This window comes from Calonectris borealis, chromosome 3 (assembly GCF_964195595.1).
Source record: "Calonectris borealis chromosome 3, bCalBor7.hap1.2, whole genome shotgun sequence".
NCBI classification, from domain to species: Eukaryota; Metazoa; Chordata; class Aves; order Procellariiformes; family Procellariidae; genus Calonectris; species Calonectris borealis.
Window position 1 is genome coordinate 72,104,223 of NC_134314.1, and position 15,779 is coordinate 72,120,001.

Consider the following 15,779-nt stretch of genomic DNA (forward strand, 5'->3'; position numbering starts at 1 on the left):
GTCATGCCCATTCAGGAGAAATAGTCATCTGTGAAATGAGTGTATTGAGACACAAGTAGAAAATTGCTTACGCAAAATGTAGTGTATCTTTGATTTAGCTTTGTACTTACAAATCATGCTTATGCACAAATTTCACAGTCTTTTGGAGTTTGGCCTATGCTATGTATATATCTTTTTTTTTTGCTTTGGTCAAGCATTTATATCTTCTTTTTTTATTTAATCTCTTAAACTAAAAAGAAACTGTTAATATACTTTATAACATTTTATAAGTGAGCAAAAATTGTAAGAAAATTAATTTTTTATCTTCTAATGAAAACTTTGGGTTAGAGACATTATAAAACAAGATATTGACAGGCTACTGAGCGTAACGCTTGGGATGCCCCTCTCTATGCATAGGATGTATCTAACAGGAAACCTGAGATTAACACTTGCCTCTAAACTCAGAGTCACACAAAGCTTTTGCAGTACAACTCCAGTTTGTTTTAATGGCAAATAAGTGGCTGGAACACTTTTGCAGGGCCAGAGGAGTTCACACTGAGGTACAAAGTGTTTCAAGCATCTCTTAAATGCATTTACTATTTTGTTTTTATTTACTCTCCGCAAATGTTTTAAGGTCTCCTTACGTCGACAACAAGTTAGTGAGAGACTGAATGAGTGGGCTGTCTTCAGTGAGAAGAACAAGGAGCTCTGTGAGTGGCTGACACAAATGGAAAGTAAGGTTTCTCAAAATGGCGACATCCTCATAGAAGAAATGATTGAGAAACTTAAAAAGGTATAGTGCAGTGCATGTACACTTACATACTGTTCTTTAACTGCTTATTTGTTTTGTGTTGCAAAGAGGATACTGAATTAGCTGAAATGGAGGTTTTACCTTAGAGTGATGTTTACAAGTTCCGGTAAGACTGTGTGTTTATGTTCTCTCACTATGCAGCATTTTCCTGTCTTTCTTGAGGTAGGACGTCCCAGGATACCAGAAAATTAAGTGAATGCAAAGCCAAAGGCATCTGAATGCTTTACTAAAAGTCCAATCAGAATTGCCTGTGATGAGTTTAACTATAGCAGATATATTTATAGAAGGCATTGTGTTTTGCTTTGGGCTTTTTTCATTCTTCTGATAAAGTTGTTTGTGGTTATACATCTAATATTTAAAAGGTTGTCTCTCCACTGTACCAATCACCAAAAAAACAACATTCACTTGTATTTTTATATGGTTCCTTTAGTAGTGTAGAACAAAGTGTATTCAGAATAAGTATCCTGACTTCTGATTGCTCTTTACTGTCTAGGATTATCAAGAGGAAATTGCTGTAGCCCAGAAAAACAAAATCCAGCTCCAGCAAATGGGAGAGCGACTTGCTAAAGCCAGCCATGAGAGTAAGGCATCAGAGATTGAGTACAAACTTGGCAAGATCAATGACAGGTGGCAACATCTTCTAGATCTTATCGCAGCCAGGTAAAACAGTTCTTTTGTTTCAAAGTGCTATGTGGGACAGATTAATATGCTGGATGTCATGAATTTAAAATCTTTTTATTGTCTGATTTTTCATCATTAACTGTGAAATGAGTTTATTCTCAACCATCAACACATTTCTGTGAAATTCACCTTCCTGTTTTACTCTACAGTATCTGACATCATTTCTTCAAGAAAAGTCAATTCAAAACATTATCTGCTAGAATGACATGGAATCGATTGCAGTCAGATTTAGTGAGCCTTGCTCCAGTGCCATCTTACTTCAGATGAGTGCTTAAAACTGGGTGCAAATGTAGTTTTTCTAAAAAACTCTTGGCAGAGGAATCGAAACAGTGCAATTTGTAGTTTTGGATTTTGAGAAAAGGATTTCCAAAACTAAGTTTTTCTGCCTGGTTATTTTTTCACTGGTGGAGAAGAGTAACTGCAGGTAGACGTATGCACATTGGGCTTAAAGATTCTTTTTACTCAAGGTCAAAAATGTAACAGCAATTTTCATAACTTAAAGTAATATAGGATTGTCATTTGACATGTGAAGAAACTGGTTTATTTGTTTCAATACTTTCTGTTGAGTCATCTACAGCCTCCCTCCCATTACCGACAATAATTTTGTCACAATTTTGCACTTTGTAAAAATACTTTATATTTTACACTTCTGTGATGTGAGGACATATGAATTAGTAATACTTTAGTCCTGTTAGCAGCAAAAGGGTTTGTTTAGTTTCGTCGTCTTTTTTCATCCATTCTTTTTTCGTATGGTTTCACTGCCTTCCTGCTCTGAAATCTGTAAACATGGGAGCAGTAAATTTTATGTAAGCAGAAGTATTCTGGTGGCTCCAGCTCCTTTTATAGTGGTTCATTTTAAAGTAATGAACACTGTGTATTTCTTACAGAACAATTAAGTCAGGAAGTGGTGCATTACGGTCGAGGAGCCTGCTGGTTTCAGAGGATGTGATACATCACCAATTGTTGAACATAAAGCATGTTTGCCATATCTTTGTGTTTGTCTTTTGAAACACCTACTCAGACAAATGTTCGAATAATGCCCTCAGGAAGTTTCTAGTGAAAAGTGACTGCATTCAGAAACTGCAAAACACATCTTTAAAAGATCTGTATTTTCTATTCAGTGTTAGAGATTAGTGTCCTCTATAGGGACAGGTAAGGGTTCAGGGTTCCGTATCATTCTTGGGGTGGGGACATATAAACCGCAATATTATACACTTAAACTTTCTCATTCTGTTATCATGAAGCAGGGTGTCAAGTCCTAGTTCTAAACTAATTTATGTAAAATATTTATTTACTTTTATTTCCATATCATTTCAACTTAGCCTTCTCAACTAGCGTGCTCAGCACTATTGTATGCAATTAAACATATAATCCTTTCCATTACAGTGCTCACTGAAATTAAAAAAAACTCCGCAAAGTTTGAACATTGCATTACTGAAGTTGGGAAGTAAATGGTGGAGAGGTTTGATGCTAGATTGTGGAAATTTTGCTAGTTCAGCTGTAGCTTAGGCTGAGAGCAGTTAAAGCCCAAGTTGTTGATTAATGTATGTACAAAGTACTTATATTGATGTCTAATTCCCACTGGACAAAAGTGTTTGCATCCCCCAAGATAACTTTTAGAAGGCTCCAGAGGCTCTTTAGAATATGTTATGATATATTGGGATGTGTTCCTGTTATGATACTTTGGAGTTTGGAATGTATCATATAACATGATTTTGGCTGCACTCAGCTAGTAAAAGCAGATTAATTGTTCTGGTGTTGAAAATAACACACATCTTTTCATATTCTGGATCCTTGACAGCATTAATAAATTATTAGAGTCTGTGTGCTTTTCTGCTAAGCTACAGTCATCCCCTGCCTGGAGCATTTTTCTTAGTGGTTTGTTTTCTACAGCCGTGAACGAATAGAAAGTGCTCTATGAAAATGCCTTAGTAATATAGTATGGTAATATGTGTCTAGTCTGAATCTTTACCTGTTGATTTTATGCTGTGTGGTGAAACTTCTCCATTCATCTGTAAAGCCTCTTTCTTTCTCACATTCTGTTTCTTTACCCACTTTTTTTAATTGCCTCTCCATTCTGAGAAGGTCTGTAACTGCAGAAGAGACAGCTACAGAAAGGTAGCTGTGTCTCTGCATCAGAGACTTCTGTTTCTGTCCTTCTAGAACATTTTCATCCTTTCAGATGAATTTTTCTGATATGTCAGCCTGGTGCAAAAAATGTTACAGATGTTTACAGCCAGGAAGCTGTGCTATTGCTGCAACTGCTCAGGCTTTGCAAAGGCGGCTTTGTTGTATGTGTTTTCATCCCTTCCCCTAGCACTCACAGTCCACATTCCTGGAGATCAAGTCTGGCGCATGTTGACGAATGCAAGTTTTATTTAGAAACATGACCACTTGTCACCATTCAGTCTCATGTTATCAAGCAACGGCTGCTAACATTTGTTTGGCGTGTAACATTTTCTGTACGGTACTCACCAGCAAAGAGAAGTGTGTCCCCTTTCCTCCCCCCCGCACAAAGCACAGTGTTTGCAGGCTTTTGGAGTGGAAGTTCTTCTTTTTAATGCTGGAAAATTTCATGGCGGTGGCAGAGGACTTGCGTGCTGTGAGGATGGCGGAGGACGGCAGTGTGGATTCAGATCTCCCAGACTGTAATTGTGATATCACAAGGCAGGCAGCTATTTTTGTTTGCTTTTGATTGATACGGTTCTTTCTGAAGTCTTGGCTTGCTGGGAAACTAATTGAAATATTGATATGTAGAAATCACTACCTTAGCCAGAAATTACTGTTTTCTGCGCAGTTTAAAAATAGTTGACAGTGGTAACAGCGTACTTTGTTTTGCAGCTAGTACTTTTTGATCCCAGAATAATTTTTTGTTGCTGATGCAGACTTAGAACTAGTAAAATCTCTTAGTTGTCTGAAAGAAACTGTAGACTGGTTTTACTGCTGTTTTTAAATAGAAGAGCATGTACACACATGAGAGAAAGCAGACTTTGTATTTGTCTGCTCACTGTTTGTGTCATCAAAGGGGCATGGCTACAAGCGAAAGGCAGAGAAGGAGAGAGGCTGTGAAGAAAGTATTTCAGACTTGCCAAAGCTGGTCTGTCCTGTACATATTAAAGACTGTTTTGTAACTGTATGTAATACTTGAACTCAGCCTATATCATCTTGGATTTTTGATTCCACTTCTCTTTTTCCCTCTTCACATTATCTTTTCTGGAAGTTTTGCTGCTGTTCAGAGTTTTAGAAATTTACTCTTTGAAAGCGGAAACTGTGATCTAAAGAGCAAATATAACTGGCGGTACTGGTGTCCTGGTACGCAGTAGTACTGTACTTTGGACAATAAATCTTTTTTAATCATAAAAAGATTGTTTTTAAATTGATTTTTTTTAAAAAACCTTATTTTAATAATGTAATATTTTTCATTATTTCATAGAGGAAGTGTTTCTTGAGACTTTGTCTCCAGTTCCAAGTAGATTTTTTTTAAAAAAAAAGCTTTTCTGCTTTCTATTGGCTTTGTACAGACTTAGCTAACATGCTCTTACTGACTTTTTTCATGTTGCTTTTTAAGTTTAATATTAGTAACCAGCTGTCTAAATGACTAACGCAGTAGCTATGAGTTCTATATGATGCATTGTTATGTATTTACAGGGTTGTTCCTGTTTAGTTTTAAGTGGAATCTAAGGCTGTCTAATTTAGTTGAATTAAAGGTATTTGTTCTTAATTTCAGCTCCAAGTTGTTCTCCCACTGCCTTTTCTTAATGTAAAATAGACATTTTAAAGTTATTACTTTCTTGGGGAAAATGAGGTACAGTAAGTGGAACATGGAAACGTAAGCATCATAAGCCCATTCAAATTTTCAGATGAGTCTTCGTCAGTAAACCATAAAAACAAACAGTTGAATTCTGCAATATTTTCCTTTCTGAGAGTCTTAAGTATTTGTAAAATGTAGCAAGACTGGTGTGTGTGTTTGTGTGTTATATAAAAAACAACCTTTAAAACCACTATGTCATGGGTCCAGCCCTTTGAATCTCCATTACCACGGAGAGGAGTTATCTCAAGTCTCTCGCAGTAACATGCATAGTGCTGCAACAAAAGCATGAGATGATTATTGGAATAATTAACTGTTTAAACATAATCTTGTAAATGAAATCTCAAAAGGTCAAAATTACAGTTGGCTAGGGATCCCACATACTTGAATGGTTTATAATTTGACCTTTGTCTCTAAGCAGAGCTTTTAGTTTCATTAGCTTTCAGGCCCCACCATTAGCATGGAAAGGTAGGATTTTGAGCTGTTACGTTTTTAAGAGAGAGAGATTTTTGTTGCACACACATTGTGTAATTATTTGTACACAGGCACAGTATTCAATGAGATGAAGAGCATAAGCATCTTGCCTGCTAAAATTCAGAAGGAAAACTCTTAGACATGATAGATTACATGTATTATTTTTTCACAGATATATTTTCAGAGTAGCTAGAGGCACAATACTGTATTGCAGTTCAGTCAAAAAAAGTAAGCCCAACATACTCCAGGAAGCACTTGTTTATTTGCTTCTATATGTACTATATGTTAAAATCTCCACATTTCTCTTTGGTAAGAAAAGAACACCTGTGTTAGACTCTTAAGGGTCTGCTGCAACTACTGCTTTAAATATGGAAACACTTGATAAATTTGCTGGTTAGTATTATGGAAAAAATGTGAATTGCACTGTTTGAATTATAGGATAGTCAGGTGGCATTTTGTTTGTTTGACAAACCTGGCAGTCTTGTATTTTTCAACCCGATTTAGTCAGTCTATTCTCAGCTGCATTCATCTCTTAAAGCTTTCTGATATTGAAACACTTAAGTGGAAGAGCAATAGAAACATAAAAGGGAATGTTACTCCAAATTGTTTGTGGTACTACATAAATGGAAAAAAAAAAAGAAAGCTTAGAAACAATTTCAGAATCCATTAATGTATGTTATGTAACATGGGGGTAGGAAGGAGGGAATTACTGACAGACTTTTTTGCAGTTGAAACAGGCTGAAGGAAAAAATATCGAGATAGGATGAAGGTTTAGTCAACTTTTCCTCACTCTTTAAGCTTAATGTTCCCTTGAATAAAAAAAACCACTATTTAATTTTTCCTGGCCATTACTGTTGTAGGGTCAGGGTCTCAAGAAAAATAGTGCTTAGAAATCACCATGCAGTTACATTCCAATTTCATCTGTTTAAATCTGAAGTAGTCCATTAAGACCAAGAACAACTTAAAGCAGCTCTTGGGATTCAGGAATTCTCACTAAGTTCTCAGCTTTCTCTCTCTAAAACTTATTTATTCGAGGACAAGTCTTCACACTGGAACAGGTTGCCCAGAGAGATGGTAGATGCCCCACCCCTGGCAACATTCAAGGTCAGGCTGGACGGGGTTCTAAGCAACCTGATCTAGTTGAAGATGTCCCTGCCCACGGCAGGGGGGTTGGACTAGGTGACCTTTAAAGGTCCCTTCCAATCCAAACCATTCTGTGATGTGTAGTTCAATGTTTAGAAATCACCGGGGTGAAAAAGACCTGTTCACTCAGTGCACTCCACCACCAGTACTGGTTAAATGGATAAGTTATTTGTAGTCTAAGAAGAACTTTTGTTATCTGTTGGTCAAATACACAACTAGATTACTTAGAATGTTTTGGGGTTTTGGTGTGTAGGAGTTCATTAAAAAAAAGTTGTTGTTTTCCTTTCTTAACAAACATTTAACTCAACGGATAAAGGTACAGAAGCTTTGAAAATGTTGTCTGGCATTACATAAGTTGTCTAGCTTACATAAGTAAGCTCTTAATTTTTCTTAACTGGATGGATGCAGGACTATTTGCACATATAATATACTTCTGTTATATAATAAAGGAAGATTTCAGAACAGAACTTGCCATCTAAGTTAAGTTTCTCTGAAAACTTCCTGAAACACATGCTGTGGAAATTCTTCTTCAGGGTTTTGTTCTTATTCTCCTTATGCTGCCATTTCTTTTTCATTACAGGGTAAAGAAGTTGAAGGAGACCCTTATTGCAGTGCAGCAGCTGGATAAAAACATGAGTAGCCTGAGATCTTGGCTTGCCCACATTGAGTCAGAGTTGTCCAAACCTATCATCTATGAAACTTGTGACTCTGAGGAGATACAAAGGAAGCTAAATGAACAGCAGGTAAAATACAACACATTTATCAGGTGCACAATGATATGGGGAGAACCAAAGTAGAGTGTCCTTGGGCTGCCCATGCCCAGCTCAATGCTGAGAGGGCACGAGGCAAAGGAGCGTTTAAATATCAAGGCAAGTGGTACTTACTGTGTCACTTATAGAGCCTTCTGCTGGCTTTGACATCGAATCCACCAGGAGCTGGTTGACCTTTCCGAGAAAGGTAAGGCACCAAGAGACGTAACCTGAACGAGTTATTGCAATTGTTTTTCCTTTGGGGTTTGTGGTTTTTGTTTGTTTGAATTGTCTGTTCCCAGAGGCAAAACTGACACCTATTAGACCTTGCAAATTTTGCACATGCTTGAAAATGACTATTTTTTAGCAACCTTTCTAACTCAGTTTTATTTTGCAGCTTGTTTGAGAATCACTTTGCACGCAAAGATGCATGAGCTATACATGTGAGGTTAAAATTTGTTGGTTTATAGCACACAAAGCCTTTATGCAGTGCTAGAACAAAATCGTTAACACTGGAACAGGCAGAAAAATTTTAAGTCAACTGGTTTTTGGCATTAAAACTGATGGTACTCCTAAGAAGTTTTACTATATTTTCTCTTTCCTGTTCCACTTCACTGCCCAGTGCAGTTTCACCTAGAAGCACATTGCTGGGGAGGACTGTTGTTCTGTTGTGTTCCTGTTGGTTATTTATTGGCAAAAATACCTTTCTGGTGCCTCACTGGAGATGAGTTAGATGCTCTCCTGAGTTCTTTCAGAGGAGAAAGAAATGCATGGGAAGAGGAGTGCCAGAATGTTTTGGGGATAATTAATTTATGAAGTGTACAAACTGGCATTTTGCTCTTTTAAGCTGAGTGTGGTACTGAGACTCAAGAACACCCTCAGAGTTTTTGCCAGCTCCCCAGCTGATTTGACACATGGCTGTGCAGAATTGCTTATTAGTATTCTATACATAATTTACATAGGGATAATAATTTATAACACACAAGCATCACTAATGAGTGGTGTTTCTGAGACAATAAAGTGCTGAGCACGGCTAAACGTTGCTATCAACAAAGTAGATAAACTTGAGGGTTTTTTATTAGCATCCCTATGCAGGCATCCCACAGTTTGTTACAACTGCTTCTTATGGGACTTATTCTGGGCACAGAGACTGGTGTATCTCTGCCTTCTGCTGTTTCCTTGTGGTGATCCCCACACAGTGACAGTGTGCAGTGATATTCTGTAGAAGTGTGAGGGGTTTAATTCGAACTCCAAAGGGGAGAAATAGAGGTGAATCTTATCCTGGGAGGATGCCATGTTTGGAAACTTGATGATGATTTTATTTAGTAACACTGCAAGCCATGGTTATAATAATAATTAAAAAAACCATCCACCTTCAATGTATGACAACCAGTATTTTTATCAGTCAGAGACTATATCACTATCCACCGCATCTCAGAAGGCCAGTACGTTGGCCATCTTCTCAAGTATTTCATCCCTCTTTCTTCTTCCATTAGTGATCTTATGTTCTTTTCCATGTTTGATTTTCCACTGAGGTCATGTTATCTTCCCTGCTCATACTGCTACCAGTTGTTCATATACAAAGTTAGGTTAAAAATATTATGCTGTGAAAGACAAGGACCAAATTCCATTTCTGTAACTCTATTATCTACTTCTCAGCGTCTAATTCAGCCAAGAATCAGCTTTGCAGATTGCCGGTCTCTGTAGTGAAATTAAAGATACAATTGAAGCTGGATATCCTGGGGAAGGTAGGGTAACTTCACTGCAGTATTTTCCCAGGGTCACAAACTGCATTTCAAGGACTACTTTTTTGTTTACTTTCTCAACCTACTACCACTTGAAATGTGGAAAAAATGGTGTTTGCTTTTGGGTTGATAAAGGCAAAAAAAGCTTTATGTGGGTGACAGCAGTGCATAAAAGTGATGCTCCTTTTTGAACTAACCCAAAGGCTAAATGTTCTCTAACAAACATAGAAAATTGTAAAATCTGGGAAAGAAATATAACGTTATGGAGAAAAAATAGTGCAGACATTGCTTGTAGAAAGGTTCTGTAGGTTTAATCTCTAGGAATCCTCAGGACTGCCAACTGACAGTTCTCACTACTGCTCTACTCCAAAATGGCAGAGAGGAGATTGTGTTACCTGAACTTTCTTAACCTCAAGCCTGATAGCTGTCTGGAGTATGTGTTTCATAGAGTGTTGCATCTGTTTATAGTATCCACCCTTACATAACATTTCAGGATGGTAGAAAGAGGAATAAGCACTTGGCCATCATGATGAAAGAGTGTTTTCCAGGCAAATGAAAGTGAAAGGGCCAGCGCTGAGGAAGAAAACGTGGTTTTCCACTTGATGGTCTCACGTAGATGTTCACAAAATAGCCTTCTGTTTCACAAATGAGAAGAGGAAGTAGATTACTTCACTGAGTCCAACCCCAGTTATCACAAACAACCAAATCAGATGGTTGATACAAGTTGACCTTGCTCCATTACAAATTTGCTGAGGTTTTTAGATTCTACGTTTAGATCTCATTTCCTGCTGAAGGGCACTTTCAAAACATCATATCACTAGTTGTAAGAAAAGTTCCTCTAGTTAGACCTTAAATGTATGTAGACACAATATGTTGACGCTGTATTTCCCTTTGCATGTTATAGTTTACTTCACTAGCAAAATTATAAAGAGCAGTTTATCTCTACTCATCCTCAAGCTGCCAAGTTCTTGTTCTCCTAAATAAACTTCCACATCTCTAATTGTCCTAATAGTTCTTTTCTTCATGTGAATCAGAAGTGAACATAGTATTGCAGATGCAATATATCACTTTTTAGTGTAGTCACCTTGTCACTATTGGAATTGTGTTGTCTTGGTTTTATTACTGTCCATCCTGATTTTTCCATCTAATATTCTGAAGATTCATTGCAAATGTAGGCAGAAGTCAAGCAGGGTTTCTTTTTCTTGCACAGCAATAGCCAATTACTTTTGTGGCTTGTCTTAACTTGAACCTGTAGTTCAAAACTGAAGCTGAAACATTGCTTCAAGATGAGATATTATCATCGGTGTAGAACAAGCCATTACAACCAAGAAACTGACAGGAAAAATAATACTGATTGCATATAATAAGTGCTAAGACAGTGTAAGTGCATTTTCTTTAGCTGTCCTGAGTTTTCCATTTCCAATGAAAATGGTATAGAATTGGAAAGTTGAAGGAAGAAAAATCTTCTACTAGAAATGGACTCTTCAACATGTGCTGCTGCCGATCTCCATGTCTAGCATGCCATTTTACAGCTAGCTCATCTGGGGAAGAGTACGTTCATGAAGGGTACCTCTACCAAACACTCACAGTAGATAAGAACATATTTTCTTGTCACACTTCTCTTACTAACTTCTGCTTTACATTCTCTGTGATAATGGGAAAGGACTGAGAATAATTCCACCATTTATTGGTGATGTTGGTTAAATGTATGTGAAAGATGCTCAGCTGAGCATGCAGAGATCTGGCAGTTTGTCCCAGGTGATGGTTTGGTGTTTGTAGACCCTGGAAGGGCTGTGCATGCTGCCAGGTTCTCCTGGCCTCATTGATAACATTGCAAGATCATTTGTGCAGATGCAGTCTCTTAATAGGTATTTATTGGATGTTTTTCTCCTGTTTGCAAGCTTATTAATTTATTTTTTTTAATAAGTAGAACAGAAATGCATTTGTATTTACGCATGTTTTGCAACTTCTCTTAAGAATTAATTTCTTCACCTGCAGGAACTTCAGAGGGACATAGAGAAACACAGCACTGGAGTGGCATCTGTTCTCAATCTGTGTGAAGTGCTTCTTCATGACTGTGATGCTTGTGCCACAGAAGCAGAGTGTGACTCTATCCAGCAGGCTACACGCAATCTGGACAGAAGGTGGAGGAACATTTGTGCAATGTCAATGGAAAGGCGACTTAAGTAAGTCTAAAATGTCTACAAATTAGTATTTCCTTCCACAGGTACAATTACAGGATGGGATGTATGTTATAGGGTTGCAGTACTGAAGAAAACGGTGTAGGGGTCAGAAAAAGATTATACGTTGAATAAAAGCCAATAACTGTTATGCTGTGGGGAAAAAAAAAGAAATTTTGGGTTGCATTTGGATGTGCCTTTATACAAGGTACAGATACCAATTATCAAATTTTGCTCACAAGGCCTTTGATGGAATGATGTCTTATTTCCCATGCTTCATAGAAATGATGAGAGAGAAACCAAAGAAAGCTTAGATGGTAGCAGTGACTCCAAGAGATTTAGAAAACATGACCTAAAAGGGAGAGTTATAACACTTATGTTTACCCTAGAACTACTGAGACTGATGGGGAAACTAGATATCGAATGGATGGAATGTTATTGTTAGGGTTTTCATGCACCTAATGTTCCTCAACAGTTTCTCTCATGTCTGATTTTGTTTATTTGGAAGAATTTTAGAACTGAACACTCATCTGAAATTTCCTTATCTGCCCACCTTAGCTTTGCTGAGCAAGTGTGGGCCGTAGCACCCGTGCATCTTGGGTGTGGTCTGTTCTATTGCACATGATTAGACCATCTGTACACTGCATGACCGTGATATCCAGAAGATTCATTGTTTTCTGTTCCCATCTAGGATAGCATGGGTGATTTTGATAGCCATAATGATGTAGGCTAGATTGGGCCAATGCTATATACTCTGTGCTGACAAGTAATAATACATGTTTAACTGTTTGAACTCCTATATTTATGAAGATCTCTTCTGTATCTTTGTAAGTTATGAATCTGATTACTGTGATGTTTACACAGTCGTATCAAGAACTCTAGGTAAAGTTTATGATTTTTCAAAATGCTGAATTGAACTTCATATGATCTTTGGGTTTTGGGATATTCTTAATTTATTTAGTAAAGGTTTTCTTTATTTTATGCAAAAAATGTGTTGCTTTTAAGTTGTGCTGCTCTATATCCACAGATTGCTATCTTTAAGTAATTTTGTACTATTGCCATGGTAATCCTTGTGTAGTGTATATATATATAAATACAGCTTATAAGTTCTTTCTTTGACACAGTCTGTCTTGAAAATATACAGACTCTTCATACCTTTGTGTCCAGCACATTAATTCAGAACTGTTTTAAGTTAATGTGGAACAATGCATTGAACTCTATTTTACTTTCTTGCAATGTATGCATTCTGCTATTAGTAGATTTGTACCAGTAAGTTAACTGAGCTATCAGTATTTAGGATCTTTATTGTAGTAGAAACAGTTATTCATATTAAAAAGCAACTTTCCAGATGTCAAACTTTAGGTTAAAGAACGTATCATCAACAAAGCATAAATTTTGCATGGATCAGGTCCTTTTCAGACCTGCATATCTAAGATTTTGGAAAGATATATTCTGTATGTAAAAGCAGACAAAGTTCTGCTGTAATACAACCTGTCCAAAAAAGATCTTGTTATTTTGAATCAAGTGGTGTTGAAGTTCTTGTGATTTTACAGTCTCAGTATTAAGCCAATTTGATTTCAGGATCAAGAGTCAGCCACTATTTTTACACAGTCAATTGAAGTCAAATTTTTTTTTTTAAACGTTGGAATAACTTTTAACTTTTTTTTTTTTTAAATAACAATATGTTTACAGTGTATATTGAGAGATAGCATTTTACCACTTGTTGGTGAATGCAAAAAAAAAAACGTTCGTGTTCCTTCGCAATGCAGAATAATGATTGAGAACTTTAAAATGTATGCTGCCACACCTTTAGCATTCTGTAAGAAAAAGTTCTGCAGTTGAAGGTAGTGTGGAATTTCTAGTCTCTAAAATACTGGCTTAGGTACCTACATTGGGACTGTATTTCAGAAGTTATTTAGCATGTGCCTAGATTTTTAGTGTTCCTTTTGCATACTTATAACTTTCTTTTTATACTGACTCCAAAATTAGATGCATTAAAAAAAAAATGCCATCATCTTATTCTAGCTCAGTCTGGAATGAGCCAGCCTTCCCTGTTTATCAGCCTGGCTGTCTGAGTTAGATTAAGAGCCAGTTATTGAATGGTGCAGTGCTAATTTGCTGTTGTAGATGAGTAGTTAATAAAGTTCTGGAGGTCAGCTGGCCTTCAGTCTGAGCATTCCCTAATTTTCCATTATCTATTGCAGAATTGAAGAGACATGGCGGCTATGGCAAAAGTTTTTGGATGACTACTCTAAATTTGAAGACTGGCTAAAAATCTCTGAGAAGACAGCTGCTTTCCCGAGCTCCTCTGGTGTGCTTTATACAGTTGCTAAGGAAGAACTGAAGAAATTTGAGGTGATTTATAATAGTCGAAATTTAATATCTACTGATCACATTACAGCAGCCAGTTGGTGTTCTTCCTTCCCATACACCAGACACTCAGCAGAGACACTGTGTTAATATAGTGGAGTTGATGATTTTGTAGCTGCCTTCAGTGGTAGGTTTCTAGGACGAAAAAACAGTGGAAGGTGGCAACTGAAAGTGCTCGTAAATCAATCCACTCTCATTTTCTGTTTGTTCACCAGAGTTAGATTTCTCACCCTTTTTATTTCTCCAACTTTTTTAATATGTCTAGTCAATAGGTGCTCCAGAGCATTCATAAATCTCCCTTCACTAAGTACCTCTTCAAATGCATGCTGATGTTTTAGCTTTTGCTTTGATTTTATCCCTCCTCTTCTTTCTGTAACTCTCTGAAACCAGCCCTCTGAACTCTTCCTGTTTGGTACAATGTACAATATCCCCATTTTAGATCCTTATACCTGAAATTCATGTTCGTGCAAGTATTGTTATATGTCCACATGGTGTCCCCCGTGACTTAAAAGTTAAGTGCATGCTTCAAAACTGACAAGCTGTCACTTCAGTCAATGCTTGAGAGCTTCTTACATAACTCTGTTGTGTCTACTACAGTGTGATGGCTTGTTTCGTAATTACAATGGAGTGTATACCTGTGTGTAAAACACACACAAAGGTCATGTGGCTAGTCACAGGTGAAAGTCCTTTGCTCAGTTTCATATTTGCAAGGAGTATATCAAGATGAGACAGAAAAATAATTCTGAAGAAAGAGAACAAATTGTTCAGGTGATTCTGTAAACATTCAGGTGCTGTGAAGTATTTGCTATGAAGAAGAAATGCAAATTTTAAACAACATCTAAGACCAATTAATACTTTTTGGTGTAACAATTAATTCAAAGGCATAAACTGTGAAGCACTCATTCGAGTTTTATAATTGACATTCACATTTCTGAATGTACTGGCTAGGCTTTGTTGTTAAACACTGCCAGACTTCATTATGGTGAGGTAGGTTGCCATAGTATAAAAATGTTTGCTTCCTGGACACAAATTCTCTGTCTCAGACCTCCGTACCATTGTCCCTTTATTCAGTGATCGGGATGTAAATCTCTTGTTTAGCGAGTCTCTGTATGAGAAACAGTACCAAAAATATCTTGGTTGCCTTTGATTTTTACAGCTGAACTGACTTTGCGCAAAGTCTGTTTCATTGAACCTTTGCTTTTATGGTGACCTTCCCTCTCCTGCAGACTTGTGGAATTTTTTCTGTCTACAGAGCATCAGCAGGAACTAGCTGTGAAGAGGACAGTTTAGCAGCCTCTCCAGAAGCCTGCTTTCCCTGCAGTTTGGGTCTTTCTCTTTTTTCCTTCTTTTTTTTCTGAGCACCTATTTTCTACACCTACCAAAAAGCAGGAATGCAAGCGACAAAAGTTGTGGTGTCCAAATTCAGTGGAATTCAGCAACCTCACTGTAAAGTCAGTGTAAAGTCAGCCACATATACACACTAACTGCGGCAGGTTTCTGCTTTAACTAGACATTTTTTTTCTAATTTTATTTTCCCCTCCATATCTGCAGTTGAAATAAAAAGAAAAAGAGCCCAGCAGACCATGTAAGAACCTTTCAGTTCCTGAGCACAGAGGTCAGAGATAGCTCTCACTGACCTCACTGTACAAAATCAAACTCCTTCCTCTCCAGTAGTTTATGGAGAAATGAAAAGAGATTATAGGAAGGAACGCAACAGATGAATTCTTGTGTAGCTGAGCTGAAAAAATGGAAGACATACACAGCTGTTCTTTTGCTGGACAAGGCTTGGTAACAGGTGAAACAACAGCTGCACACTTTTAGATTTCATGATCCCAGTAA

The 15,779-nt window shown here is 37.3% G+C and overlaps 1 protein-coding gene across 2 annotated transcripts in view; it reads left to right on the top strand.

The window, feature by feature from the left end:
* SYNE1 (spectrin repeat containing nuclear envelope protein 1) overlaps positions 1-15,779 on the top strand; it is a 314,802-nt gene that overhangs the window by 275,618 nt on the left and 23,405 nt on the right. The window contains exons 128-132 of one of the 2 annotated variants that reach the window (XM_075146137.1): positions 614-772; positions 1,284-1,450; positions 7,477-7,639; positions 11,389-11,576; positions 13,775-13,925. In XM_075146137.1, the coding sequence (XP_075002238.1) occupies positions 614-772; positions 1,284-1,450; positions 7,477-7,639; positions 11,389-11,576; positions 13,775-13,925 (828 nt within the window). Of the gene's footprint in view, positions 1-613; positions 773-1,283; positions 1,451-4,028; positions 4,149-7,474; positions 7,640-11,388; positions 11,577-13,774; positions 13,926-15,779 lie in introns of those variants that run through there. The other variant, XM_075146138.1, reaches the window with a different exon arrangement.